A 27,106-nucleotide genomic window follows, 5' to 3' on the forward strand; every position below is an offset into this window, starting at 1 on the left:
TATATTACTAATACGCTACTTATAATATAAGTATAATAATACTTTACTAACTCTTTTATTACTTATATTAATATAATATATAAATATCTATATAGTAAACTTATCTAGTCTTATAAGAAGATATATAACTTTACTAATACTAATTACTATCTAGCTCTATAGTTTAATATTAGTAACTAAATACTTTTTAACGCTAAGTATATTAAGACTAAGTATCTAGTAAAGTCTTTTAATTATAAGAATATAAAGCTATATTAAATTATCTATATAATAAATAATATAGCTTATAAATTAGATCTTTCTACTAGCTTTAAGAGCTTTTTTTCTATATTTTATCTATAGTTACTATAATCTTATAAGAATAATATACTACTTAGTTAGCCTTACGCTAGTAATATTATCTTACCTAAAGTTTATTTTAATAATAATAGTAATACTAAGTATACTATTATATAGATACTTAACTTTTATATCTACTATATAATTAACTCTTATACTAAATAATATAGGTACTTCTAGTATAAAGTAGAGTAGGTAGGTAATAACTAGTCTAATAACTAGTAGCTTTATTATAACTTACGTAGTAGTAAAGAGTTAGTCTAGAATTATTATAATTATAACTCTAGCTACCTAGAATCTTATATTATTTTCTATAATTATAATAATAATAAAGAGCTTATAGTTACTCTACTCTACTTATTAAACTTTATATACTTAGAAAGAACTAGCTAGTTATTTAATAATTACTTTAGCTATAAAGCTATCTAAGTCTACTAGATTACTAATTCTAACGTACGTTTCTATCTAACTTTAACTTCTATAAGTAGCTAGAGTTCTAGGTTTTATAGCTTATTACTTTTATATAGTTAGTATTTCTCTAATAGTACTCTACTTAGCCTAAAAAGGTTATAATAAGTATTTCTATTAAGAAGCTCTTACTATTATAACTAACTTACTAAAAACTTCTTATAAAGAAAGTTACTTCTTTTCTTTATTATATATACTTTATTAGGTACTTTATTATTAAAAAGAATCTAAAGCTATAGAGTATTAAACTTATAGCTACTAAACATCTTACACGCTTAGTTAGAACTTTAAGTATTTTAAAGAGAGAATATATTATAGTTTAGATACTTAGCTAGATAGTTTATATATCTACTTTACTTATATATAGTCTTTATAAAGTAGATCTTCTCTTCTATACTATAATAACTTTTAAATTTAAATTAACTTAACTATCTAATCTTAATATAACTCTTATAATTATTTTTTTATTTATAAATAAAATAATATTACTTAAAAAATATAAAATAGTATCTTTTATAGTATATATAAGTACTAGCTTAGTAATTACTTTAATACTTAATTAGTATAAACTATACTAAGCTTTTAACTAAAAAATTATACTTAATATAAGTTAGTAATATAAGCTAAAATTATTTTTAACTATAACTATATTACTAAACTTATTATAGCTAAAATAAGGTAAAAAAGTAAAAAGTATTTAATTTATAGTAAATAGTAGATATAATAATATTAGTATAAATTTATAGTAATAAAAAAAAGTTAAGTACTTATATAAAATTTTTACTTTTAAAAATAAGTAACTATAATATTATAAGATTTATACTTATAGTTTAGCTACTTTTACTTTTTTATAGAATATATACTAAACATTACTACTTAAAACTCTAATAAACACCTAGTGCTGTGCTTAGGTCTGCTGTTTAAGAGTAGCTCTAGAAATAACTAACTAGAAGCATACATAGGATAATGCTAGTAGTCTAGGCCGCCTTTGTCCGTTGCTCTGTTGCATTCGTAAAGGCTCGATTTAGATAGACTGCGGTTATAATAACAGAGGCGCCACGCCACGACTCTGGCATGTCCGTAGTCGTCTCAACAGGCGCTGAAGGCCTCGCATCTGTGGTCGCATTCTCGTGCATCGCAAGCACCGTGCGAGGCCATCTCGCCTGGCACATGCCTGTTTGGAACATTGCTGAGTCTTGCGACAGATCAGCCATCACACAGCACTGCGAACGAATATGTCATTCTGACATCCCAAGCAATGCAGTGTGTCGTCCGCGTGGGAAAGGATCTCAAACGGATCGTTTGTGAGGTAACATCCGTTTCAAGCTCGAGTACTGCCTCAGGAACGATAATCCCATGCAGATAATGTGCTGGTAGCGGCATAACGCGGGGTGCGACAGGAATCCTACAGCTGAGGTGCGCCCGGACAGGGTCGGTTAGAAGGTTTGCGCTACGTCAACGATGCAGCAAGACGAACGCAGAGCCCATGTGACAACAGCTAATTTGTGATCTGTTGCGCATTATCAAAGAAGTTTTGGAGAAGCGCGTCATGATTTTGCCATGTCGAGGGCGTGCAAGCAAGTGGACGCCTGGGAAGGGAGAAGATACCGGAACCTCGGAAGCATCTCGTGAAACGTGATCTCAGCCGGAACGGGTCGATGGCGTCAAATCGTTTCCTTGGCGCACTAGTCTAGTTCGAGACCGCAGCAATGATTTCGTGGGAGCTGACTTCGAACACCAGCCATGCATGGACTGTGGTGTTTTTACTAGCCACGCAGATCTTCGAACCTCCTCAGCGATGCAGAATTAGCGTGCGCACATGTGCTGTAACGTGAACCGCGTTGTGGCACTTGCGTCAATTGCTGTTCTCATCCTACAGTACCGCGCCTCTGGCACCTTCACGTTTCAATAGCTCTAGTATTTATAGCCAGGGTCTTTCCAGATCCTGCACGAAGATGGGTTCACCGTTGGATCGACACATGGCATTATTGGCATCTTTGCGATTGACATTCTCTAGGTAAGCGAGAACGGCGTAAGGCACCCCGCATTAGGCTGATCTGAACGGACAGTCCAAGCACCAGCCAACGTCTTCTGAGCAGTCTCCAAGCTGCAGTCCAAGTCCAACGATCGTCGGCCCCTGATCTGCAGTCACTGGTCACTACCTAGAGAGTCAGAAACCTTCGAACCAACATGTCACATCGCATCAACACACCACTTCACGTCTGCCAGAACTTTATGTTCTCGATGCCATCTGCATGTCGCCATTTCGGTCTACAACGCGTTTGATAGCGCTGCGAGCAAGCACGAGTCTGCTACACATTGACTGCGCCACTCGAATCACGCTGCTGAGAGGATATGTGAAGCGCGAACTGACGCGGTAGGCGCTGGATGATACCCACTTGGATGTCAATGTCATAGTTGATCGTCCGGGAATTAATAACAACACTTGCCATGGACGCAAGGCAGTCTACAAAGGCCAGGAGAATGCCATCAACACTTAGCTCGGTATCCAAACGTTGATAGGCGGCTACCGGAACTCAAGGCTCTCGTGTGCTGGCTAGCTTCACGCCTTGCACCCAGTCCATCGTTCTTCGGAATTCGGATAAGCAAGCTGCGGGCGCATCTCGCTTGTCGGATGAGTCTCCGCTGGCGTACACTGAGATGGACGATCATTTAATAACGCTGAACGTTCGTATCGACTGCGTGCATGTGTGCTGCACGTAAAGTCTAACTACAGTAATATGATTAGTATACATGTGTGTGATTACTATACGCGTGTGAAGTTTCTTGCTCACTAAGGTAAAACCGCATAGTGTAGAAGGACATTAACAAATTAGTGTTGAGTTCACGCTGTCCACACACTCACATTCGCTGGATCCAGACTATGCTACGACAGAAAAGCTTAATAAACAACAGATACCCTTTCTGCTTTCCTCTTTGCCACCATAGTCCTGTTGTGCAATGTCTCTCACTTTCAAGGGGAGAGAGTCTGAAAATGAGAGTTACCATTTTCACGACACTCAAACCCAAGCCAATCAATGCCGCGTAGGCCTATAGCCTGGTCATCCAACGATGACGACAGAATACTTGCAAGACGATCTATCTGGTATTGATTCAAAGACGAATCCTCCAGTTCGAGACCAAGCTTCAAGTAACCTCGCCCAGGGCGCCTACGATGCTGCTGGGATTCGCTCGCATGATGTTCCGATCGCGCTATTGGTGTCAGAAGAATATGGTGCTTGTTCGGTAACAAAGACCATATCTTAGAGCTTATGCCTGATCGTATTGGGTTCATCTCAATGCGCTGATGAAGGTCCTGAGTCGAAAAAGCGGAGTGCCCGTTCTGTTCGTGGAGCTCTTTTAACCCGTCGATCAACGCGCGCGTGAGTGATTCGTAGCCAGGAGCTGGATTGTCACGGCTGCTTATCAACTGGAATTGCCTGGGATTTCCTTGGTCCTTGTAACTCGAATGGCCTTCGTCATTGGATACATGACGTACATCGCCATTACTCGCATACTCTGTGTCCAGTATTGCAAGAACGTCGCCATCGACTTCGTCCGAACAAAGGAAGTCTTCTGTCTTATACCAGTTTATTTGACCACTGGTAGAAGTGCCACCGGCCGCTGGTGGTTCCGAGGACGGTAAGAATTCCAGTCGACCGGCATTCTTATAGTGGATAGCATGCCCCGTGTAATACACGATTAACAAGTTGTGAGGTTGGTCGTGGGTTTCGACGAATGTGGTCACAACTCGATCCATCTGACGTTGTGGTTTGCTCCGGTGGTTGAGTTCAACAACTTCAATCTCAAAATTGAATCGGTCCTGGAAGATGTTCCCGAGCTCTTCTACCTGTCATCAAATTAGAACGCTTGCGCGAGGATTCTGGGTGGCGCTAAAGTTCGACTTGGATTTAAAATCACTCACTTCGTTGCTGGTTTGCAGCTCATCCAATTCATCTGCCCATTTCAACAGCAACACAGCAACTTTTGCGTAGCCTTTGGGCGTTCCCATCTTCCTAGCGATTGCTTCAGTCCACCAGTCCTGCATTACCACTGAATACTCTTGAGCACTGTCGCTTGCAGATTGTTTCAGCTTCGAGTTACTTCCTTCTGGGCCAGTGAGCGTCGTTTCAAAAGCTTCCGAGGCGCTTCTTTTCCGTGAACTATCAAGTACCAGCTTTCGCTCAATCTCTAATTCGAGGCGATCAAATGCATTTGCTTTGCCCTCTCCGTAGATAGGTGGCATGTGTACGTCGAAGAGGCCCAGTAGAGAGTAAATTGCGTCCTCTTCTCGTTTGGTTTCCCGCCCAGCTGCCCAGGACATGCGCTCTTCTATACTGAAGTCTGAGAGATGCAGCGGAGTAGTCTTCAAAGCTCGCCAAGAGATAGATGTAGCCTGACGGATGGCCTGCGATAGTGTTTGCCTATCACCTAGGCGTTCACCATCAACGGTGAAGAACTCGACAGAAGATGGGGCGAGTAGTTCCTGTAGAGTCCAGCCTCTAGTGAACCATTTGCTCTTCTGGAACGCATCTTTCCAAGGCGTCCGAGGCGGAGCTATCACATCGGAGAGATAGACGTAGCATCTGGTCGAATTTTGATACCATGAGAACATGGAGTTTATCGCTTTCGAGAGTTCCACGCTATCTTTCTTATCAATGCAGCACGTATCCACCTAAAGGGTATTAGCCGATGCGCAAAGGAACAAGACCATCGTCAGATTACCCAGAAATATTCCAGTCCATCATTCGCAGCTTGGTCGGCACAGAAGTGTAGTTTAGCATAGCCTTGCTTTTCTTTGCCTCTGCCTTTCACGATGTCTTTGAACGACACTTCATCGTTATCGGAACCCCAGGTGTGTGACAGTATCGCGTAGGGCGGCAGCTGTCTGTCGTCATAGTCAGCAAGGCTGAACTCGCCGTCGGCGTCACGCCGTAGAAGGTGCATGTTGGAAAGAGAGTGGAAGGAAGCTGATCAAATTGCCATCAGAGGTGGTCGCAATGGAAATTCGCAGATCGTGCGCTGACAGCAGCGAAGGAGTGGAAGATAACATGATCATGTCAGCAGTGGCGTGGCTATTCCGTTGAGGGATCGAGGTGCATCCTTCTGAGAGACATGGGTTGGCGTCGCCTGAAGCTGAAGTGGGGCGGGGCAGATTGGCAGGGTCTACACCGGCTCTTGGAGACATCCAACACCCTGGGCACTAGACTTTAACAACAAGAACGAGCGGTGACCGCACCCTGAGCCTTGCGAATTGAAGATCTCTTTTCAATGAGGCAGAGCTGAGCTGTGTTACTACTTAGGTACCACCATGCGGCCATCTGCCGGCATGATGAGCCCACGCTATTCGGGGGACATATCGAACGCCTGCCCTTAGAGGATACAACCACAGCCGAGAATGCGAGAGTCTTCATTACATTGTTTCTCTGCTGACATGCGCTTGCCATGCTAATGTAGGCTGCATGGCGCGTGTCTCGTGTGTTGGTTGAACAGGGTGAGCCGTACGCAAATATCGAGTAAGCCGGCTGCGCCCCCAAAACGCACACCTCAGCCTTCTTGCAGTTACAGATCATGCGCTTACAGTTCTGGCTTCTACCTTCTTCTTGAAATGTCCGATCTTTTAACTACCTAACGAAAAACATTTACTGCTTCGAAAGCACAGAATGGCTGATCCTCTCAGCATCGCAGGATCCGTGGTGGGCATCACTGCAGCCGGCATACAAGCCTCAGTCAAGCTATACGCACTCGCCGAAAAGGTCGCAACAGCTAGCGAAAGAGTCACCAGCATTGCGGACGATATCAGTAGCACTTGCGCCATCCTCAACCAAGTGCGCGAGCTTATTATACCCCAGCCCGATGCGCACGGCACGCTGAGGTCGGTCTTCAACACTGTCGCCCTGAACGACATCTCGCACGCTCTTCGCCGCTGCAGGTCTTCCTTTACAGAAATAGAGACTCTTCTGCGTCGCGCGTTCGAGCAAGTGGGAAAGCGCCCCGCTTTGCTTTCGAAAATCAAGCTATCACGATACGAACAGGCAAAATGGCCGTTTCTGCGGCCGCAATTCGACGAAATGCGCAATGATCTTCGAGACGCCAAAGGCAATCTTGTCTTGATGATTGCTGTGGCCAGTCTTGCGCTTGCACAAAGAGACGGTCGGCAACGACCAATCCACGAGACGGAGAGGCTGGAATTCACGTCTACGATTGTACAACTGCGACAAGCACGTCCCATCCCATCGCATCATCGTGACACTCCTCAGGCCTCTCGAGATGGGCTTCAAGACCGATCAAATGTGGCCATCGGAAATACAGATATCGAATTAGGTAACATCATGGGGTCAGGACCAAGTCGAAGCATTTCCAGGAGAAGCGTGCCACGATACGGGAGTGAGGACTCGACGAACACGACTCCGCTCATCTCAGGGCCAGTTGCTCTATCTGTGTCAGCTCACGCTGATAGAACACTTAAGCTGTCCGATAGCCAAGGTACCTCAACCTTTGCAGACGCTTCTGGGCAGTCTATCGATGACAGTGTATCGGAAGAACAGACGGTAGCTGATCGATCGAGCGCGCGTACACACACAACGGCAGAAGATATAGATATACCGTCGGCCGAGCGAAGAGATTCAGGTCTAGCCAGGAATGTTTCCACGTCAAAGGTGAACACCTTGTTTAGGAGTACAGCATCGATGAGCCACCCATCGCCGCCGCCACCACCTGGAAACCTTTCTCCTCCCTGGCTTATCTCCCATATCTTCGCTCCCCCTCTCGAATATCCTCCTCCTCCTAGTCCTCCTAGCCCTCCGCCAACATCATCAGTGCTTCCTCAGCCTCCTGTGGCTCGTCTCCCTCGTTTTGTCCCTCGGGTAAAACCCAGCTGCTACGCTGGGTACACCAGCAATCATGCCCAAGGGCTTGCAACAGGGTGGGGGAGGTGTCTCCTGTTGGATCGAATGGATCTACCTGATCAGTCGCTCGAGAGACTTATCAAAACGTACACTGATGAGGGCCAAGATGTGCACATCGCAATGTCAGAGCTTACTCTGGAGCAGCAAGCGCTGATAAAGGAAACGTTCCCTCCTCGTCATACCGTGAAGGTGGAATATCTCCGCTTGCAGCGCAACATCACTGTTTCCAGTGTGTTTGGCATGCTGAACATTGAGACGTTGAAATGGATTATCACGTCCGACACCCCTTTCGTGTCAACGGTCGGCGTACAAGTACATCACCCCGTGCAAGCGTCTCCCTTGCGTCCCAGCAACGCCAATACCTGGAAAAATCCACTCAGTGGGCCACCATTGCCCCGCCATCTATACAGCGCAGTCGACGACCCAAACAATGAGAGGATTTACTACTCAGAAGACAGCGAGTCGGAGCCCGAATATAATCCTGATGACACTCCATCAGTAGACTCTTCGTCATCAGACATCACGCGTCATTTTCAAGAAGCGAGAGAAAGAAGGGCGCAGGATCTAGGGGATTTGTCTGACTCCGAGACTTTCGGGATACGTGCTGATGTATCACCTGCACGGCTGCCATCGCGTAGGGTTGGTTATGGTCAAGGCACGATTTTGCCCGTGCATAAAGATGAAGAGCCTCAACTCACTCTTGCCGATCATGAAAAGGCGGATTCTTCCTGGGCTACAGCGACTCTGGTGGCACCACCCCGGCGCGGGGATGTGGAAGCCCCTTCACAGTCTACGGAGGAGAATGGAGAAGACATCGTGAACGAGCTTCTCGCTCGCTGGACGGTATCGTGAATCCGGACCCGTCCTTTCGTATAGTTTGACACCAGGACGAGTACGTGTAGGCTAGGAGACGACGTTAATCGTAGTAAATACAAAGAGATTTTCGTGGTGTACATGTAGACATTGGTCAAACCGGTGGACCTCAACGTGCAATCAAGAATATCTCTTAGGCTTATTTCAGTCTATCATGACATCCACACTAATCCATCTACCCACCCCTCATCGCCATCCCAACCTCCATATACATTCAGCATCCTCAATCCCATCCCCAACACCTCACAACTTAACCACCTTCCCAACAATCCACCCCTCAGCATACCTCTTCCCCATACCCGCCTCCGGAATCTCCACTTTGAATCCTCCACCCACATCACCCCTCCCCTCCTCCTCCTTCTCACCACCCTCTCCAACCACCACAAAATCCTTAATCTCCTTAACCGCCAACCCCAAACTAACACAACTCGCCACCATCCTCTTCACCTCATCCTCCCAACTCGCCTTCACACCCTCCGCCTTCGCCGTCGCAACACCCAACCTCTTGTATTCGGCAAATGCTGCTTTGGCCGCCTTGATGCGGTCGTCTACTTCTTGCCAGAGCTGGCTATCCTTATCTTGAATATCCTTGACAAAATCCTCAGGTGGTGGTTCGGAAGCAGAAGGCACCGGTCCGTACGGCTGGCTATACGCCTTGAAATCGTCGAAGGGCGGTGCTTCGGGTGGTTGCAAGGCGAGGAAAGGTTTCATTCTGAGTTCATACCGTAGTTTCTCCGTGGAAAACGGAGTGCGGCGAGGCATGGGTAGTTTACCTAGGTAGGCGCAGATGACGTAGAAGCGGGCGAGGGCCAAGGCTAACGACGCTGTTCCTTCTGTTTCAGCGAGCAGGGAGTCGAGGAAAGGTGACGCTTCTTCCACGTCCTGTACCTCTCTGAACCGTCGTGATTTGAGAAGCTCGGTGGAGATACTGAGGTAGTGTGCTTCCACTCTCTTCAGCAACTCTTTCCGTCGTGTAGCGATGAGCGAGAGGAAGAGGTACATGCCCGCGTATTCATCCGGCAAGTAGATATCCTGTTCGAAACCGAGTAAGATGACCTTTTCTATCATCCAGAGCTTCTTGTGGTAGACCCAGGTAGAGAGGGAGAAATCCATAACTTGGGCACTCTGACCGAGAGTGGCGGCCGCGGAGGAAATGTCCATGTCGATTGAACTTGCGTCGGCTTGCAGGAGGTCCCAGCCCGTGATGACGTGAGTCAACATACGTCTCAGTCGACAACGGTTCTGGCCCATGGCGACCCAGAGATCGAGGTAGGCTTGGCCGGCGCGGTCTACGAATTCGTCGATGAGCATGGCGTATTGGAGGCGTGGGGGTTTGGGGATCAGGGCATTGCGTGGTGGTGACATTGTCCAGTTGATGGGGTCTATGACGGGTGAAGACGGAAAGACTAGTGTCTTTACGTCGACGAGAGGGAGGGAGACGGAGGCGTTGAGGATGTCGGGGTGGAAGAGTAGAGTTGCTAGGTAGGAGCGGGCGTATGTCAGTGGCGGGGGTGAGCGAGCGGAGAAGTGCCATAAGAAGGACTGGTATTCGAGGGGGTCCTGGGGCAGAGCGGGGAAGCGCGTGGCTTCTGCGCAGTCGGTGGCTATCTGATGTAGCTTCTCCAACGCGTCTTTGAAGTCGAGTTCTACCACTGGCCGCGGGGGTACTGTGGACGCGAGACGACGTTGCATCTTCGGACTGAAAGCACCAGGCACAGTCTTCCCAAGCTGATGCGTGTTCTTCAACGAGTCGATACCTTGAAGGATTGGTGGCCATGAATAGGATATCTGATCGAGCGGGAGATCCAGGTCGAGAGCGCGAAGGAAGTCTTTCCGGAGTTCTAGCCTGGAGCTAATGGCTTTCCGAAGTGCATCGTTGATCTCAAAGTCGGGACTACAATGTGTCAGCAGGCCGTCGACTGTCTAGTCCGCGGTGGAGCATACTCCTCAATCGTCTCCCTCGTCGCATCCAACTCTCTCAAAAACACATCCATCGGCACACTAACAAACAACACCCGATTATACGTATGCGTACAAAAGTCCTCCTCTTCAAAGTAATCCCTGCCCGTAATCTTCGCAATCACAAAGTCGCAACCCTTGATCAACGCCAGGCAATACGCTCTCAGTACTTCCAGCAACGGTCCAGGTCGTCTTTCATGCAGGATTTCTCCACGGTAGAACTGCGCCTGCTCGAGGATCTTAGTCTCGGGCCAGAGCAGCTTATCGATGTGCAAAGACGTGAAGAGGGTTTGGGATAACGGATAGCCGGTATGCCAGGCCATTTCGTAGCAGAGTAGTTGGTCCATGATGCCTATCAGTTCCTCGGGTAGAAGGGGAGCCAGAGTGTCGTAGTCGTCTTCTAGGGTTTCCCCGGGCTGAAGGAAGCCGCTGTCCATTTTGGGGTCCATGATCTGTTGCATGTAAGAAATAGAATCTGATTTCTGAAACGAGAGGCGTACCTCGATGGCCCCGATCGACTCAAACAGCGTGAAGTATTCATCTTTGACAAGTTGACCGACTTCGAGAGCTGGATGTCGTTAGTCTTTATTGCCTGAACATATCGTCGCTACCATCAGAGTACGACATGAAGAGGCAGCCCCGCCATGCCCCTCCATGTACCTGAGATCGCAACTCACCATTACAAGCCCCCGTGAACTTCTCCGTCACATCATGAATCTTTGGCTGCGTCCCCGCCACCGGATGTCTTGATTGTCTCAAGGGTAAATTAGCGGAAGTAGAGGCCGAGATGGTAGGCGCAGACTCTTGCGCATGCGAGGGGCCTGTGCATCATCAGCATCGACTGCTCTACGCAGAAGTAAAAGAAATAATTACCAGCCCCGTCAACGGCTACACCTGTGTCATGATCCGGGGTGGGGGCTGTGCTGTGGCTGCTAGACGCATCTGCCATGTTGTGGTGGAGTCGATGCCGATGCGGGAAGATTTGTGACAGCCGAGTTGGACAGGCGCGCGTCCGAGGCAAGCGGCAACATTACTGGTAGTCACGACCGTCATCTCACTTCAACCTCACAAGCGCATGGGATTACTGGGGAGAGTGAATGTCGGCTCAATTGTTGGTGTGCATTGGCTTTGATTCCGCTCCAGCTTGATAGTACAGCTTATACGTCTATCGTCCCCAAGCGTCATCTCTCCTCCGTTGTCCATGCCACTCCATCGTGTCTATGCCATGTCCCTTCCTCTCAATTGCTTTACGAGGTCTTGGCGGCATCGGCCTGTGCCTGGAGCGCCGCAGCGTTGAGCTCCTTCAGCTCGCCCTGCTTGCCGTTCTGCCCATTCCGTTAGCCCAGCCCAACTTCCTCAAGCCATCCCATCCCATCATCCTGCACTCACCTCCCACTTGGCGAAGCGGAGTTCGCTCTCGCCCCTTCGCTCGGCAGCGATGCGCTTGTCCTCCTTGAGCGAGCGGCGCACGACGCGCGATGCGACGGCAATGTAGCGGTTGTAGCTGTTCAACAGTCAATGGCGGGTCCAAATCTGGGGCTGCAGCGACGGCAGAGGTGGGAGGGCGTACGTGAGACCGGCGGCTTTCCACGCGAATGCCATTGTGATGGTAGGATGCGGGTTCGTGGGTGTGGACGGGGTTTGGGTTGCGGGTGCAGGTGTTGAAGTTGCTGAGCTCCGGCGAGATTTCGCGCATGCGGCTCGGAGCTGCAGATCACGTGCACATATCAGGTACGGGAAGCGTTTTGGGTAAACTGTACCCTGGCGGAAACGTAATATTTTACCTGGTGGAAAGCGACTATAAAAGACACTGAGTACCTCCAAGCTGTCACTGAAACACTCCAAGACATGCAACAATTCGTAATGTGTTCATTATATTTTCATAGCCAGACGGCTACATCATGAATCTACATTCTCTCGCCAAGCGGCCATACTGAGTCTTGCAGACTGGACGCGTCCCTACAACTCCATGGCCTCTCCGCCCTCGGCGTTATCGTCGCCTCCTTCCCTGTTCTCAAAAGTAGCGTCCAGCCACTCCGCGACGTCCTGACCTTCATGGTGCACAAAGTCCTCGCCGATACCGCTGATGCCGACACTGGTGTTGTCGACAGTCAGCTCCTTGTCTTGTGACAGCGACTCCTTCAGCGCCCTCAGTGCGTGCTTGATCAACTCCTCCCTGCTTGCGCCCTCGAAGTCGTCAAGATGCCTCTCAAGGTATGTCCTCGCCATTTGACTCCTGGCACCGATACCGCATGCGACCATCTCCTGTGTGACACCGCTGGGCTGGAACTCGAACAGATGCGGGCCCTTTGCGTCGACGCCGGCAATCAACAGTCCCACACCGTAGGGTCTCCGTCCGTACTGTTGGGTGTTGGTCTGGGCACGGTCTGCGATTCGGGAGGTGATCTCAGAGAGGGGGATCGCGCGGTCGTATGTAAGGCGAGACGCCAGTGATTGTTGCTTCATGAAGTTGGAGAGCACACGGGCGTCCGAGGCGAGACCGGCGAGCGCGACACCGAAGTGCGAATCGATGGTGATGATCTTCTTCTGGTAGGAAGAGAGTTCTTCGGCGTTTCGCTAGTAGTCTATTAGTAATTGTTGGTATAATTGAGAGAGCGTGGGTAATTACCTTGATTGCGGCAAGTACTGCATGGGTCTTGCTGACGATTCCGACGACGACGGAACCCTGCTTGACCGCTTCCTGTGCATATTCCACCTGGAAGATGCGGCCTTGTGGTGAGAATGTGACCGAGTCGTTGTCGTAGTTGTTGCGGAACATGTTGAAGGCGGGAGTGGGGTGTAAAGTGGGTGTGGAAGGTTACAAGAGGAAGTCGAGCCGCAGGGTTTTATATATTCGCGCCGTGGGCTGGTAGCGAGAACCGTAGATGTAGTGTGCGGCGTGGGACGAGTACCGAGAGAGTGTGGTGTTGCAGCTGGAGGCACCCGCTGTTGACGACGATGAGCTCCAGAAGCTCCAAGCTTGGCAAGGCCCTTAGCGCGTGCGACGCAACCTCACCACCAGGCGTCTAGCAGCCAGACCCCCATCACAGCACCCTCGCATCTTCGCCGGACCGAGGATCGAACCAAGGCGACGTCGGCGCATACTTCTGCAACACATTATCGTCACGTGCAACCCTCTACGAATTCACCATGGCCGGCATCAAGACCATCATAGGGTTGTCCTTCGTACGTCAGCCTGTCGCATGCACGCGCGCTTGCCAGTCTACCATGCACTTGCTAACACCGTCATACTAGGTCCTGGCGATCGGCTTCCTCCTTGTCATCCTCTCCGCCGCGCTCTTCAAGAACTACCTCACGCTTCTCGTCGTCGCAACCTACGTAATCGCGCCCCTGCCCAACTGGCTCTGCGGGCGCGCAGCAAACCGCGATGATTTCATGGAAAGCACCGGAAACGGTGTCGTCGACTTTGGACGGTTCTTGACGGGCTTCTTTGTGGTCATGGGTATTGGTGAGTACACCCGGGTGGCACAGGGACGATTCTGGGGGTATCTTGGCAGACTGCTAACACGTTGACAGCCCTCCCAACACTGCTATGGCATTCGGCAGAGATCGCAGGCGGCGCAGCGGCCATGTCCATCTTCGGCGGTCTTCTGATATACGCGACCATCATCAGCTTCACCCTGTTCTTCCAGGAGCAAGAAGACTTCTGACTCGCCGGCGGGACTCAGTAATGAGGAACCGCACACACAATCTGGTCCAGCGCGACCAATGGAGGAATGTTGAGGGCGTTGAAAGCAAATGCTGACAGCCGGAAGACTCGGATCGGTGCTGCCCCATGTTTATGTTGTACCCATAGTTTGCTGAGCGTTTTTGTACAAGTATATCGAACATAATGCATAGGATGACTTTGGTTGTCCGTATTGGAACATGATAACTCGAAATCGCTGAATGACTGGCATGAAACAACAAGCTGCCTACGACGAACAGTCCCGACCCTTCAAATACTCGTACATAATTATGTCCATTCCATGCGCGCGCCCAGATACAGAACGCGCGATATCCGTCCTCAGTCCTGACCTTTAATCCGCCAGTAGCCTACAACGCCAGGTTGTAGGTGTATTCGTCTTCCATGTTCTGCGCAATCCAGAGCACAGCGGAACTACGCAACGTTAGCAGTCATCTCGCACACTTCGCATATGGTACTCACCTCAGCATGAGAAGCGCATTAGCAACGACATTTCCAACGCCCAGCCAGAGCGTCGGCCAAGTATGCCCGACAACAATAAACTTCATAACCATAACCACAACACTGCCCGCAAGCCCACCAGCCAACAGCGCAAAGCCCAGGAACAACACCAGCCTCGCCTTCCACGCGACGCCGTTTCCAGAGTAGGAGAAGCTGTCGGCAGAGAGACGCGACTTGTCGATGCTGTTGATGACGAGCATGCCGAGGGCGCTGCAGATGCCGGGGATCCAGTCGACGAAGGTGATGTGGACGGTTGGTTCGGAGCCGTTCATGGCCGACTTGGACCAGACTGAGATGTCGATGAGGGTGTAGAAGCCCATGGCGAACTGCGAGGCATGGTCAGTAGGTGTGTATGTGTGGCATGCGAGAGGCGCGCACCAAGGCTCCCGCGATGTAGACGCCGGCAGTCCGCGTGTTGGCGCTGTTCATCCACGCGGGCTTGGGGAAGCGGAAGAGGCGATTCGAGTCCTCCATCATGCCGTGCGTATGCGTGTGCGACTCGGTGGGGAGTGGGTTTGTTGGTGGTGTGGGTGTGATGCAAGGAGCTAGCTAGCTGCTGGAGTTGCGGTTGCGCCAGTCGAGGTTGCGGTCCACTCGGTCGCGCCTGCCCTTGGCACTTCCGTGCCTGGTCGGTCGGCATCTGCAGCTCGCCAACCGCCGACGAAAAGTTCCAGACTTCCAGACTTCTTTACAACCAACACCAACTTTTGCGCCAACTTCACCCACGCACCACCTTCTTCGCTAAAATGGGTCTCTCCAAGCCCTCCACCAAGGGCAAGACCTCCTCAAAAGGCAAATCCGGCCCTGCGAAATCCGGCGCCAACAAACCGAAAGCGAAATCTGCGAAACCGACTGGTAGCGCGCCCGAGGGCATATCGAAGCGCAAGCAAAAGTCCATGTCCTTGGCTAAACCGGGTGGCCAACAAAAGACCAAGAGTGTTGTTTCCAGGGACGGCAGGAAGAAGAAGCGGGTTTACACAGAGAAGGAACTGGATATCCCGGCGCTGAATGGCATTATACCTGCTGGTATTGCGAAACCAAAGGGTGTGAAGAAGGGGAAGAAGTTTGTTGATGATCCGGCTAGTATGGTATGTTAATCCCATTCGTCCCGTATCCCGTCCCTCTACCATCTAATTCCCCAACCTTCTCGCTTTATACTAACGTCTTCAAGATGGCCATCATGTCCGTCGTCAACGCCGAGAAGGAAGGCCACCTCGAGTCCAAGATCGCCAAAACACGCCAGCTGGAAGAGATACGCGAGGCCAAGCGGAAAGAAGCCGAGGCGAGGAAATCAGACAAGGACCAGGCTTTCGAGGAGAGGAAACAGGATCTCAAGAAGAAGAGGAAGAGGCATAGTGAGCCTGGTGCTGGTGGGAATAAGGATGAGGGCGATAAAATCAAGGAGAAGGATCGCAAGTTTAAGCAGAGGAAGAGGGTCAGCTTTGGTTGAAGGAGTGATCTGTGGGCGTGAGTTCGATTTTGACGGGGAGGTGCAAAGCAGATGGACAGACATTGCGACGGGGCGGATACACATCGTGTACGATATCGAGAAGGCCAGTATCGGTAGGCAGCGCATGCAGCAAACGCGAGCATAAAAGCATGGCAGAGAAGAAGGGCGTCATATGTCACGCAACACATCAGGTCTACAAGCGATCTACGATATCTAAAAGTCTATGATACCCAAACAAATTTACAATCCAATCCAATCTCCAAATCCCAACTCAATATTCTAAGCCTCAGGCAATATCAACCTCCGATGATTCGGATCGAAGATGGGATACTTCTTCCCCTCCAACCCTCCCATATTCACATCTGCCCCCTCGTCAACACCTTTAGTAGCATCAAGGTCCACTTCCGCAAACATCTTCTCCAAAAACGCCGCCGCAGCACTCGCAAACCACCGTCCCCCACCCAACTGGAAAGACCCTAAATGACCGCCCCAATCCGTCGTACACAACAACGTATTCGGATTCTGCAACACCTCCTGATACGGCAATCCCGCTTTATTGCTAATCGGATCGTCCTCCGCATTAATCCCCAAAAAGGGAATCCGGATCGCCAACACCGCATCCACAGACTGCGAGTCCCTGTAATACGCGCCTTCAGTTGGATATCCCCACGTAGGACACTGGACATGTCGATCGAACTCATGCAGATATTTACTCGCCAACAGCGCCGTCTCGTCGATACCGGGGTTCTTTAGTATCTGCGAGCGGTGCCGGTGGAAAAGATTCATGAGGTTCTTGCCCATGGTACGGGAGTAGATGTGGAGGCCTAGGTAGGTTGATTGGAGGGTTGTGTTACAGACTTCTAGGTTCCACGGGTTCGAACAGGAGACCGCGGCTTTGAGGGTGCAGCGCGCGCCTTCTTCGCCGCAGTAGTTGGTTAGGATGTTGGCGCCGAGACTGAAGCCTATGGCGTAGAGGGGGCGGTTGGGGAAGAGCGCGTGTAGCGTTTTGATGGTTTGACGTAGGTCCCATGTTGCGCGTGAGTTGAAGAGTTGGGGCGTTGAGATTTTGGATAAGGCGCAGCCCCGGCCGTTTACGACACATGCGGCCCATGGTTGCGTGCGCGATGTGAGGAGTGGTTGGAGGGTTTCTCGTAAATAGACTTCGTGGGAGCCGCCGGTTAGGCCGTGGAGGGCTATTAGCATGGGCGTGCTGTCTGGACTGCCTATTGTGTCCCATTCTTTAGACGTGAAGTTTGTGGTTCGCTCGGGGAGTTCGGTTGTGTCCTTCTCTTCAGTCATTCGCGTAGCGGAGGCGAGTCCTTCTTCTTTTGGTACTACGAAGTCTACGGCGAAGGTGCCGGGGTAGACGGAGTGGTCTGAGTCGAAGATTTGTCGCTTGTAGTAGATTTCTGGGCCGGGGTCTTTAACGGCTGTGTACATTGTCTGGAGGTGGCCGTTGAAGAGGAAGGGGTTTAGACGGCATGGTGGGATTGAGGATTCGGCGATCTCTTTGAGGTTTGTTTTCGAGCCAGTCTTGGTTTGGAGGGGTGTTGGCGAGGCATGGGAGGTGTAGGTTGTTTTGCTGTGACCTAGGAGCCAAGACATGATGGGTTTGGTGGGATTGGTATCTGGTTTGAATTCGAGAAGACGATGCGATTTTGTGTGAGTTCTGAAGACACCACGGATTGGAATCACACCTCAGCACTATTACACGCCTTCGGTCCTGTCCTTAGCTCTTTCACGATACCCCCACTCAGTCGATCAATTGCTGGTATGGTTGGTGTACTCGGTGAATTCAGTGTCTAGGATGACCCTCCATGTGAATTGATCTTGAGAAAGAGATGTTGAAAGTCTTATCTAGAACTGCATACGTACGTAAGGTTGAAAGAATTGGGCCTCGGTCTGGCTACGACTAGGCTGCATGTGTTGGTGTAGCAAGCGCGCGTCTGTGGGCCAATGGCGCTCAACGGCGCTGGCGCGTTCGCGATTGCCCAAGTTCGCGACTGCCCATTACACGTCCTCACGTCGACACCCCGCTTTCGCCCACGATGCACCGCCTGTACCTCGACTCTCGGTGACCGTCCGCCTCCTGACCATCCTCCGCCATGGATCCGCGATATAGCTGGCAGCCACCGGGCTATCCCAACGGCCAGTACAATCCGTATGCGCCGCCTCCGCAACAACCGCAACAACAGCAGCCAAATGTCTACCAGCAGCATGGCTACCCTCAGTACCCTCCGATGCAGATGCAGGCGCCGCAAGGATATCCTCAGTCACAGCCACAGCAGTACCAGCTGCCGCCACAGCCCAGCATGCCCCGACCCATGAGCCAGCAATATGCGCCAATGCCTCCCCAGATGCAGCCACCACAGCAGCAACCCCAGTATCAACGGCAGCCTCAAGTTGTCATTCCGCCGAGGACGCAGCAATATGCCCCCATGCCGCAGATGCAGCCCCCAAGGATCCGACATGTCCAGGTGCCGGTCCAGCGAACAGGCAGCACAGGCATCGCGCAAACAGACGGCTCGGGTGACCAACAGCGGCGGTATAGCGGACAACAGGCACCCAACACGCCAAATTCCAAGCCAGTGCAGCGGTCGCCGTCATTTCAAGAGAACGGGCCCAGGCCACAGCAGCGACCCGTCGTCACTCCTTCGCACAGTCAAGCCCAGTCTCGAGCGCCTCTACAGCCGCAGACGGCGCCTCAGCAACAGCGTGTACCTTCGCAGTCGACACCTCAGCAGCAGTACATGCCATCTCCATCCACCCTTCAACAGCAGCGACCTCCGCAATCGACACCCCAACAACAGCGCCCTGTACAGTCGACATCCCAGCAACAACGACCCTCACAATCACAGTCGACGCCCCAGCTGCAGCGTATGCCCTCACAACCCACGCTTCAAGAACAACGCCCTCCCTCGCAGTCTACTCCTCAACAACCGCGACCCCCACAGTCTACCCCTCAGCAACCTCGACCCTCTCAGTCCACTCCACAACACCAGCGCGTACCCCCACAGTCTCGGACGCCGTCGAGCCAGTATGGCAGTCCGTTCCCTCAGCCGCCTTCGTCGAAACCACGCATGCATCCCCAAGTCGTCATACCGAAAACGTCGTCTTTGCATCAGCTTACACCTACGAAGCGTGCCCATCCTCCTCAGAAGGCCCTTCCTGCCGAGCTCTCCGAATTGCTGCTCACGGCTGCGGACGAATACATCGCAATTGCTCGAGGCATGGGATCGCTGCTCATCAGGGAAAGGAGGGAGGCCGATGTCAGACAATACTACAAGTTAATGTCCACTGCCCTGGGGTGCATGGATACTGTGCTGAAGGACTTCAACATGCCGCCTAGGGACGAAGCCAAGCTGCGGTTGAGGTACGCCAGCTTGATGATTGAAGAGACGGACATCGAGGCCGCGGACATCTCCAGTCGGATCGAGGAGATTCTGTCTAAACAGATATCGCTCTGTGGACGCCATCGCCTGCAAGACCTGAAGTTTGCTGCCCTCCATCTCCAAGCACGATATCAGTTCAAGACCAATCACCGCGCCGGCCTCAAGTCACTCGACCAGCCTATAAAGGAGGCCGAGACCTTTCAACACATTGCCTGGGTGTATGCGCTGCGGTTTCTCAAAGTCACGCTCGCACTGCAGATACCGGGTCGTGTCGAGGTGGCATTGGCTCTCCAGCAACTCCATGCTATACAAGATCACGCGGACCGGCGGGGCGATCGAGCCATTTACGTGGCTTGTCACGTACTCGAAGCCATGGTCCATCTACGCTCGGGTGCAAGCGATCGACTCGAACAAGCCCAACGCGCCATCGCAGCAGCCAGAAGCCTGCAGCTTCAAGTGTCAGCGAAGCAGCTAGGATCGTTTGGCACTCTCATCGATATTATTGACATCGCTAGCGGTATCCAAAAAGGCAGCCCCAACCCACAGAAGTCTACCGCGCTTCTGGAATCCATACTAGGCGACAAAAACGAACAGGGCGGCTCCCAAAGCGGCGTCTTCACTGTTCTCATTGAGCGGAGTTTTGGAGGTCATCTCACGTTCGACACTGCTGGCATCTTCCGAAAGAACGCGGAGCAAAAGGACGAATTGGTATTTGCATGGCTTCCGAAGGAGGATCTTCAAGCGTTGTGCTTCCACATCTGTGCTCTGGACCAACATGTTCATGAGAAGGGCCTGAATTTCATGAAAGAAGCACATCAGCGCTTCCGAGGGACTGCGAAGCGACGCGTTTACAACGGCGTACCTATATCCATCGCGTTTTCACGCATTGAGTGGAACATGGTACTGGATTGGTATTCCATGTTCGCCATCGGCCTCATGGCGCGGACTAGGAACGATTGCGCAACCGCCGACGATGCGCTAGGTTTCCTCAAGAAGAAAATCTCGACGACCCCATACAACAACCAGGAAGCATTTGCTCGTACGCTCGCCTACTTCTCCGCCATCACCGACCAGATTAACGGATCCCACAACTCCACACTAGCAGCATTGTCCTCGGACGTCCTCGCAATACCAGAGAAGGGTCACACAACCCCCGCCAAAACAGACATTGCAATAATGGCAGCCCTGAATCGTCTTCTCATTCTTCGCGATGCTTCACATCCCCAACACTTCCAAGCAGCCCTCCTTCTAGCTCAAATCAAACCCCTCTGTGACGACCACCCGAACCAATACATCCGCATGGCCTTCCGCCTAGTACAAGCCTACCACAGCGAAGACGCGCCCATCCTCCAACAGAAAAAGACTGTCCAGTCCGCCGTCGGCATGGCCCAAGAGATCTCAAAGCGAACGCAGAACTTCGAGTTCGTCGCCATGATGATGTGTTACTTTGTTGCGCGCTTCTTCGCTGAGACCGTCGGCGAGAAGAGTATCCAGGCTATTCGTGCGGCGAGGTCGCAGGCGGTTAAAGTTCATAGACCGCTGTGGGCGGCTGTCGTCGCGGGTTTGTGTATTAACACGTATAGACGGAATGGGCTCATGGTGGAGGCGGAGATGGCGGCGAGGGAGTTTGAGAAGGTGAGGGGCCAGTTGCCGCTTGCGTTGAAGGGTGCGGATGATGTGGATGCGGATGGTGATGTTGATGCTGAGGGTGAGGAGGATATCGATGCTGATGGCGATATCGATGTTGTGGGGTAGTTAGGTGGAGGGATGTGGTTGTGCAGGCTTCTTTCCTTCACATTTCTTTTTCGAAGCATTGTCTTTTGCATTTGTTGGCGCAATATGGCCGGGGCTTCATCATGTACTGTAAGGGTTCGAGATACCATGTGCAGTCTATGCGCGACGATGATGCGCGGCGTTCAATGCATTCGTGTCACCCTCGAGATAAAGAAAAATGGACACTGTTTGATGTTCCGCCATTGCTACCTTGCGCCTTCCCATCTCTTCTGACACTGCCGACGGCCACCCGATGATGCGTCACTTCCAAGTTCCGCCCGGACAAGTCTTCGCCGCACTTACCTCATACTTGAGCCTTCCTCCTTCCGTCACTCACCAAATGTACGCCCACTCAGCTGCAGTTCTAGTCATCTCACCGCACTTGTGCCATCGACTAGTTCCACTCATCCCAACTGGGTTCTGCCCATCAACCAGTTCAAGTCCACAAGACGACCCTTGACAAGTTGCGGCAACAGATTGACAAGCAGTGCTTCGAGTATGCTACGCTACAGCAGCAACTTGACGATACCACATTCACACGGGACAAGTTGCAGCTGCAAGTCAACTAGCCGTGTCTCAAGTGCGCTATGCTAAGCAAACAAGTTGAGGATGCTACATCAGCACGAAAAGAAGTGGAAGAGCAAGTCAAGTGATTTAACTCCCGCTCGAGAGAATAAAAACTCTGACCTTACGAAGTGCTGTCCAGACATATACTGACTTTGTATTTTTATCCTTGCAGTATCAAGAGCACAGGGTTACCTCCGAGCAAGACGAGTTGCAGCGCCAAATTGACAGCTTCACAATACAAATTAACAAGGTCACTTCCAAGCGAAACGAGTTGCAAAAAGCCAACGAGAGTGTGCGATCTGCGCTGCTCGAGACTGATCAAGTGCTCAAGCCACTACAGATTGCGATCGGAAAAACCAGATGCTATGTCGAGACGCGCGCGCGATCACCGCGACTTCGCAATCCACGCTAAGACGCTTCTGTTTACAAAAAACAGGACGCGCTCTCACCTCTTCTCCTCGACTCAAACAAGGCTTCTTGTTCCGATCCAATCTTACCTTCCTACATCCACGTACCACTGTCGTCGCCTTCAATACCTGACCTCGACCAAACGATGGCGCAGTCTGTTCATTCTGCAGTCACCACCTACAAGCAAAAGAGGTTCGACACTGCGGCGCTCGAAGCGATGAAAGCATACGACGCGCGAGTCCAGATTGTGCCCGTGGAGGCGAAGCTCAACGGCACCGACAAGGCAATCATTGCTAAGAATCCTCGTCAATTCAACGTAAGTTCAGCCCCACTGCCTCACAGTGAACGTATCACTAAAACATCTCTAGTTCAGCCTCTGGAGCGGACTACCGAACGCTTGGATCGAAGAGTGCTTTGGAGAAGATCTCGGCAAACGACTTGTTAAGATCAAGTTGATCAAAGTGGAGCTCCATCCAGTGGAGCAGCCTCCAGTCCCCCTGCCGCCCTACTTGGATGTTCAGATAGCGGAAGCAGCTGGCTTCCATCGAGCCATGAACATCTGGAGCAATCTGCCTCGCCAGGGTATATTCTTCAGCGACGCCCAGAGCGACCTGCGCCGTCAGGCCGCCAAGCTAGCCGACTTACTCGCGCCTTACAACATAGAGGATCCCAGTTCCCTGCCTGGCAAGTTCAGCGGTTTCCAGAGTGGGCTCAGGTGTCCGAACCGGCTTAGCCTTCAAACAGCTGGACCAAGGGATCTTGTACCGCAAATCAGTTACTACGATGAGTTCTTGAACATCTTGAACAGGAGCTAATTGGTTTCGTCTTATTCCTCTATTAGTTAGAGAGGTGAATACTTCGTTACGCCGGAAGAGGTGTATAACTCTTGCGAAAACCGAGTAGCTATTTGATCAAACATGTCACTGTTAGGAGGTCACAAAGACGTCGTTTTCTGCGTGAACAGTGGATAAGATGGTGTATGCATTATAATACCTTTAAGCCCTTACAGCCCCATATGTGTAAACCCAGAAACGATGCTAAGACGCGCGCCCGGTCACCGTGACTTTCCAATTGAGACTCACCGTGAGTCCGATATCCACGCTAAGACGCGCCTGCCTGCTAAGCAATCTGTCGCGCTCTCACCTCTGCTCCTCAACCCACACACAACATCAAATTCCAACTCTACCTTCCAACATCCACGCACCAGTTCAGTCGCCCTCTATGTCTGATCCCCATCAAATCGACCTACCTCTCAGTCCCCGTCAGGTTGCACACATGCAACGCAGGTTCGACGTCGCTGCGCGTGAAGCCATCGTTGAGTACAACGTGCGACCTGAAGCTGTGCCCGAGCAAGCCGGGCTCAGTGTCGAGCGCAGGACGATCGCCTCCAAGAGCCCTGATCAATTCGATGTAAGTTCTCTCACCCTACCTCGTCGTAGTGATGGCGACTGACACAGCGTTAGTACAACCTCTGGAACGGACTGCCGCGTACCTGGCTCAACAACTACTTCGGCATCGAGCTTGCATCAGAACTACTTAAGATGAAGGTGATCAAGGAAGCGGACGAGGGCCCAGCGCAGCAGCTGGCAGTTCCTCCACTTACCGACTTCGATCTCCAGCTAGCCGAAGCAGCGGGTTTCCACCGAGCCATAAACGTCTGGACCAGGTCTGAGATCCCGCACTTGCACAAGGAGACGCAGGAAGAAATCCACTTCCAGGCTGCCAACCTAGCTAAGTTACTCGCTCCCTGGCTTAGAGAAGACACCAGTTCCTGGCCGGGCAAGTTCAAGAACTTCGATGCGAAGGGCTCCCTGTACAGTCTCAACAGACCTACGGACGGTTAGCCAACTGGTTTGGTCACAGGTGCAGTCGTTCAGTGTCAACCTCCACGCGAAAACGCTTGGCTGGTTCGCAGTGCTTACCGTGTCCTCGACTATGAAGAGAGTGGGAATCTGCAACACCACGATGTGAACGTCCAACGAAACTTCAGGAGTTGTAGCTGATTCTCAAGCAAAATCTTCCAATATCCCATGCCTTTGTTTTGTCTGTGAAGTAGTCGCGAAGCGTGTTCTGATAGTCGAAAATCGCCTTGATAACATGACGTAGGATGTGTGAGAGCAACGAGTAAAAGAGATACCATTCCTATTACGCCATGAATACATACTCGGGTATCACAAACACCAAACCAAAGCCCCCAAAACGCCTCTCAAGTTGACCAACCAGCCACCAAAGACAAGTCTGACGACAGCATGCCATCTGCCGCAGTCCCATCGTCCACAGTCAGCTCATCCACCCGCAAGCGCCTCGCCCACGCCCTCAAACCCTCAACACTCAACCCTTGTACTTCCTCAACACATCCTCGCTAACCCTCTTCACGCTCTTTGCAGATAGTCCCCGCTCGCCGCGTTGTTTGCTCTTAATGCTCGCTTCGTTGATGAGTCTGCGGGTATTGTCAGCCCAAGTCCTCTTCCTGTATCTCCTGCTTCATATGCGTCCATCACCTGCACGAAAGCGTTCCCTAGCTATGTGCCTGTTGAAAATATCCGACCTTCGTCGCACCGTGTCGTAATGTGATGGGAATCGAAGGAAGCGCATCGCATCGCATCGTATCGTGGAGTGTATGACAATCTAGGTACGTACTCTTGCATAAACAGCACATAGTTCAAATATATCTACGTCGCACGTCAGTCTCCCATCTCCACTCCTACTCATCGCATCAACGTACCAGTATATCAACATTCTTGCTCAATGGCCTGTTGGAATGCGCCTTGACGATCTTCTTGACGGTGCCGCGGGGGTAGAGCGTGGGTGCCATGGCGTGCTTTCGGTGTTTGCGAAAACGATGAGATGGCTCGGGGAGTAATGTATAGGAAGGTTTGGGAGTGGGTGCGATGTGCGGGGTCTCGTTGGGTGGAGCGGGGGATGGATGCGTGGTTAGACGTGTCTGTTGACGTCGATGCCTGTGAGTGGGTCTGTGCGTTTGACGCGCTGGCACGTGGGACGCTTGATACTGAACGCCACACTCATGACCGTCGAGGCTCTTCATTGATTGAAAACCTGATAACTATCTCATAGCAAGAATTCACATTTTCGGATCAATTACAATGAGTCTGAACAAAAGAATTCTCATACGAGATGCATCTATCAGGGACTATCACAAGATAATGTTACACAAACGAGATTCCACATCTACTGCGCTACATAATCACTGCATTTACACCTTCAGGCCGAGATCCGCAGCGTAGGGGAGTACAAAAAGGTCACCGACGGATGATACTGAGGCATTGCTCTCAAGTAGTTCCTTAGCAGCCTGACGTAGATGTTAGCACATAGCACGTGGGCAATGATGGTGTAAAGACTCACCTTCTTGACGGACTCTTCTGTTACGCCGTCAATCTTCTGGGCAACCTCGTCGATCTGGTACGGTTGGGTGTTGTGGATCAGACCGTTACCAGTAAGCTCGAGACCAGCGCGGATGTCCTGGCCGTGCTCGAGCTCCTTGAACTTGGCGGCGGCCTTTGCCTTGGAGACCTCTTCGCTTGAGATCTCGCCGGAAGCAATCTTCTTGATGGCATCAACAGCGGCCTGGGCGGTTTGGGCAACAGCCTTGGCGGATCCGGTGATGGTGGTGTAGAGGAGACCGGCGTCGGAGTAGATGGCGCTGGTGGTCTTGACCTTGGCACCCTGAGCGGCGGCCTGGCCGAGCTTGGTGAAGCCTTGCGACCACTTGACGGCAGACTCGCCTCCGAGCAGAGAGCTGAGGACGGCAATCTCGGGCTTGTAGAACTTGCCGGTGAAGGAGCTGGAGCCGGGGAAAGCAATGACCATGGCGTTGCCGCTGTCGTGGGCGATGCGCTCCTCACCACCGTAGTACTTGGACTGGTCGGCACCGGTGTTGGACTCCTGGAGAGGGGCGCTGGGGACGTTCTCGAAGAACTCGCCAACCCACTTGGAGAACTCGCCGTGGTCGGCACCGTTGGCTACGACGGCGAAGTTGGGCTTCGCGTAGGCGATCTTGGAGTACCACTCAATGGTCTCGGCGTCGAGGTACTTGGTGTAGGGCGTGGGTGCAGCGGAGGCGGTGGGGACGCCGAGGCCGCGGTGGAAGGCGAGGCTGTGGGCGGACTGGGTGGCCATGTCGGTGACGCTGGCGAGGAACTTCTTGTGGGCGAAGTGGATCATGGGGAGCACCTCCTCGGCGTAGACGTGGGCTGCAGTGTGTCAATTCCTCATCCGTCTCAATCATCGGTGGAGCCTACGCTGGTACTTGGTGGAGCTGGCGACCTCGCCGAGCAGCTCGACGAAGTAGGGCAGGTCATCGCGGAGGAACTTGGCCTCGAGCACCAGGTTCTCGCGCGAGTGGTGGGCGTTGAGGCTGGCGCCCAGGAGCTCGGATTCGCGGACAATGCGCAGCGTCGACCGTCTTTCGGTGCCCTAGAGGTCCGGAGCGTCAGTCTCGCTCTCCATAGCATCGGCAGTCTCAATTCAGCGTACCCGGAAAGCGAAGTTGGCAAGGCCCTCGGTCAGGCCGGGCAGCGGCTGGAAGCGCGTGCCGGCCTTTGCGACCAGGGCCAGCGTCGTCGTGGGGCCGGCAAAGTCTCTGCTGGCGTACTTGACGCCCTTGGCCTCGCCAGATTGGTAGTTGAAGGAGCCTGAAGCTGGGGCAGCCAGGCCGCGGCGCTGGCAGCGGGCGACGGGCTGCTGGCGGGCTGCACGCTGCGCGCCCCGGCAGGCGGTCGTTCGGGAGAGCATCGTGGTGTAG

General features: G+C 51.6%; 12 protein-coding genes across 12 annotated transcripts; 5 read left to right on the forward strand and 7 right to left on the reverse strand.

Moving 5' to 3' along the window:
• Nucleotides 1–8,831: 8,831 nt before the first annotated feature.
• J4E92_010339 (uncharacterized protein) lies at nt 8,832–11,496 on the reverse strand (the record flags this gene model as incomplete). Its single annotated transcript, XM_051501677.1, has 5 exons — nt 8,832–10,482; nt 10,533–10,999; nt 11,048–11,115; nt 11,225–11,368; nt 11,421–11,496. The coding sequence occupies 5 exons, from the start codon at nt 11,494–11,496 to the stop codon at nt 8,832–8,834; spliced, it is 2,406 nt and encodes an 801-aa protein (XP_051348148.1).
• Nucleotides 11,497–11,794: 298 nt separating this feature from the next.
• J4E92_010340 (uncharacterized protein) lies at nt 11,795–12,149 on the reverse strand (the record flags this gene model as incomplete). The annotated part of the gene is made up of 3 exons (XM_051501678.1): nt 11,795–11,872; nt 11,937–12,051; nt 12,118–12,149. 3 exons carry the CDS (start codon nt 12,147–12,149, stop codon nt 11,795–11,797), a joined length of 225 nt encoding a protein of 74 aa, XP_051348149.1.
• A 357-nt stretch (nt 12,150–12,506) lies between these two features.
• Nucleotides 12,507–13,326, reverse strand: J4E92_010341 (uncharacterized protein; the record flags this gene model as incomplete). The annotated part of the gene is made up of 2 exons (XM_051501679.1): nt 12,507–13,124; nt 13,177–13,326. The coding sequence occupies 2 exons, from the start codon at nt 13,324–13,326 to the stop codon at nt 12,507–12,509; spliced, it is 768 nt and encodes a 255-aa protein (XP_051348150.1).
• A 371-nt stretch (nt 13,327–13,697) lies between these two features.
• J4E92_010342 (uncharacterized protein) lies at nt 13,698–14,218 on the forward strand (the record flags this gene model as incomplete). The annotated part of the gene is made up of 3 exons (XM_051501680.1): nt 13,698–13,733; nt 13,803–14,016; nt 14,085–14,218. 3 exons carry the CDS (start codon nt 13,698–13,700, stop codon nt 14,216–14,218), a joined length of 384 nt encoding a protein of 127 aa, XP_051348151.1.
• A 385-nt stretch (nt 14,219–14,603) lies between these two features.
• Nucleotides 14,604–15,228, reverse strand: J4E92_010343 (uncharacterized protein; the record flags this gene model as incomplete). The annotated part of the gene is made up of 3 exons (XM_051501681.1): nt 14,604–14,667; nt 14,716–15,080; nt 15,133–15,228. 3 exons carry the CDS (start codon nt 15,226–15,228, stop codon nt 14,604–14,606), a joined length of 525 nt encoding a protein of 174 aa, XP_051348152.1.
• A 272-nt stretch (nt 15,229–15,500) lies between these two features.
• Nucleotides 15,501–16,204, forward strand: LOC1 (60S ribosomal subunit assembly/export protein; the record flags this gene model as incomplete). Its single annotated transcript, XM_051501682.1, has 2 exons — nt 15,501–15,842; nt 15,926–16,204. 2 exons carry the CDS (start codon nt 15,501–15,503, stop codon nt 16,202–16,204), a joined length of 621 nt encoding a protein of 206 aa, XP_051348153.1.
• Nucleotides 16,205–16,483: 279 nt separating this feature from the next.
• On the reverse strand, nt 16,484–17,809 carry J4E92_010345 (uncharacterized protein; the record flags this gene model as incomplete). Its single annotated transcript, XM_051501683.1, has 1 exon — nt 16,484–17,809. The coding sequence occupies one exon, from the start codon at nt 17,807–17,809 to the stop codon at nt 16,484–16,486; it is 1,326 nt and encodes a 441-aa protein (XP_051348154.1).
• Nucleotides 17,810–18,309: 500 nt separating this feature from the next.
• On the forward strand, nt 18,310–21,351 carry J4E92_010346 (uncharacterized protein; the record flags this gene model as incomplete). Its single annotated transcript, XM_051501684.1, has 1 exon — nt 18,310–21,351. The coding sequence occupies one exon, from the start codon at nt 18,310–18,312 to the stop codon at nt 21,349–21,351; it is 3,042 nt and encodes a 1,013-aa protein (XP_051348155.1).
• A 1,138-nt stretch (nt 21,352–22,489) lies between these two features.
• Nucleotides 22,490–23,159, forward strand: J4E92_010347 (uncharacterized protein; the record flags this gene model as incomplete). Its single annotated transcript, XM_051501685.1, has 2 exons — nt 22,490–22,660; nt 22,713–23,159. The coding sequence occupies 2 exons, from the start codon at nt 22,490–22,492 to the stop codon at nt 23,157–23,159; spliced, it is 618 nt and encodes a 205-aa protein (XP_051348156.1).
• Nucleotides 23,160–23,565: 406 nt separating this feature from the next.
• On the forward strand, nt 23,566–24,188 carry J4E92_010348 (uncharacterized protein; the record flags this gene model as incomplete). The annotated part of the gene is made up of 2 exons (XM_051501686.1): nt 23,566–23,754; nt 23,808–24,188. The coding sequence occupies 2 exons, from the start codon at nt 23,566–23,568 to the stop codon at nt 24,186–24,188; spliced, it is 570 nt and encodes a 189-aa protein (XP_051348157.1).
• Nucleotides 24,189–24,675: 487 nt separating this feature from the next.
• Nucleotides 24,676–25,159, reverse strand: J4E92_010349 (uncharacterized protein; the record flags this gene model as incomplete). Its single annotated transcript, XM_051501687.1, has 3 exons — nt 24,676–24,784; nt 24,985–25,016; nt 25,070–25,159. 3 exons carry the CDS (start codon nt 25,157–25,159, stop codon nt 24,676–24,678), a joined length of 231 nt encoding a protein of 76 aa, XP_051348158.1.
• A 399-nt stretch (nt 25,160–25,558) lies between these two features.
• On the reverse strand, nt 25,559–27,096 carry J4E92_010350 (uncharacterized protein; the record flags this gene model as incomplete). The annotated part of the gene is made up of 4 exons (XM_051501688.1): nt 25,559–25,654; nt 25,708–26,555; nt 26,604–26,778; nt 26,839–27,096. 4 exons carry the CDS (start codon nt 27,094–27,096, stop codon nt 25,559–25,561), a joined length of 1,377 nt encoding a protein of 458 aa, XP_051348159.1.
• Nucleotides 27,097–27,106: the final 10 nt, after the last annotated feature.

The sequence above is a fragment of the Alternaria infectoria genome (genome assembly GCF_024043175.1).
Source record: "Alternaria infectoria strain BMP 0036 chromosome Unknown scaffold_34, whole genome shotgun sequence".
Classification (NCBI taxonomy): domain Eukaryota; kingdom Fungi; phylum Ascomycota; class Dothideomycetes; order Pleosporales; family Pleosporaceae; genus Alternaria; species Alternaria infectoria.